The 671-nt window shown below is 63.5% G+C and overlaps 1 protein-coding gene across 1 annotated transcript in view; it reads left to right on the top strand.

The window, feature by feature from the left end:
- Nucleotides 1-89: 89 nt before the first annotated feature.
- The window catches only part of BAG4 (BCL2-associated athanogene 4), a gene marked incomplete at both ends in the record, with an annotated part of 1,632 nt that continues 1,050 nt past the window's right edge, over nt 90-671 (top strand). Inside the window, one exon of the mRNA XM_010084651.1 lies at nt 90-329. Within this exon, the coding sequence (XP_010082953.1) occupies nt 90-329 (240 nt within the window). The remainder of the gene's footprint in view (nt 330-671) is intronic.

Raw genomic sequence — 671 nt, 5'->3', positions numbered from 1 at the left:
TGGAAAGCCCGTGGTGCCTCCTCCCATGGGTCCTAACGGCGCCTTGGGCAGCACTCCAGGGGTACCGTCTGTTCCCCCTCTTCTTGCAGACCCCGGGAATGCCCATCCCGCAGTATCCGTACGGAGACAATCCCGGCATCACGCCGCAGGGGCCTCCGCCGCAGCCCCGAGCCCCCGAGGACACGTGGGGTCCCCCCAGCCTCTATGGGGTGCAGCCGCCTTACGCCTGGTCTGCGGCTCCGGTGCATGGGAACCCGTTCGTCTCTGATCCGCACCCACCCTGGACCGGCAGCGGAGCTGTGTCCCACCCTCCCGCGTGGGACACAAAGGTAGGGACGATGCTCCTGCAGTGCGTGGCCATGCTGTGTCCCGGCTGCGGTCAGACCCCCCTCCGGGAATGCCCCTTTCTGCACGCACCGTTAGTTTTGGTAGAAACAAAGCAGCAGGTCTCCAGAGTGCTGCCAGAAAAATCTGTTTGCACAGAGAAGACCCAAATCCAGGGCTGTGATTCCAGGAAGGTTCTGGAGATACCTGGTGTCCCAGGGCAGGTCTTGAGATGGGTCAGAGCTCGTCTTGCTCGTCCTGTTCTTCTCTCTCGGCAGCAGGCGCTGTCAGAAATCCTCCAGCGCAGAGCAGGACTCGCCTGCGGGGGGTTTGCAGGCGCTGCTGCA

This window comes from Pterocles gutturalis, unplaced genomic scaffold (assembly GCF_000699245.1).
Source record: "Pterocles gutturalis isolate BGI_N339 unplaced genomic scaffold, ASM69924v1 scaffold6500, whole genome shotgun sequence".
Taxonomy (NCBI): domain Eukaryota; kingdom Metazoa; phylum Chordata; class Aves; order Pterocliformes; family Pteroclidae; genus Pterocles; species Pterocles gutturalis.
Note: the sequence above shows the minus strand (reverse complement) of the source record. Positions and strands in the feature narration are given on the sequence as shown.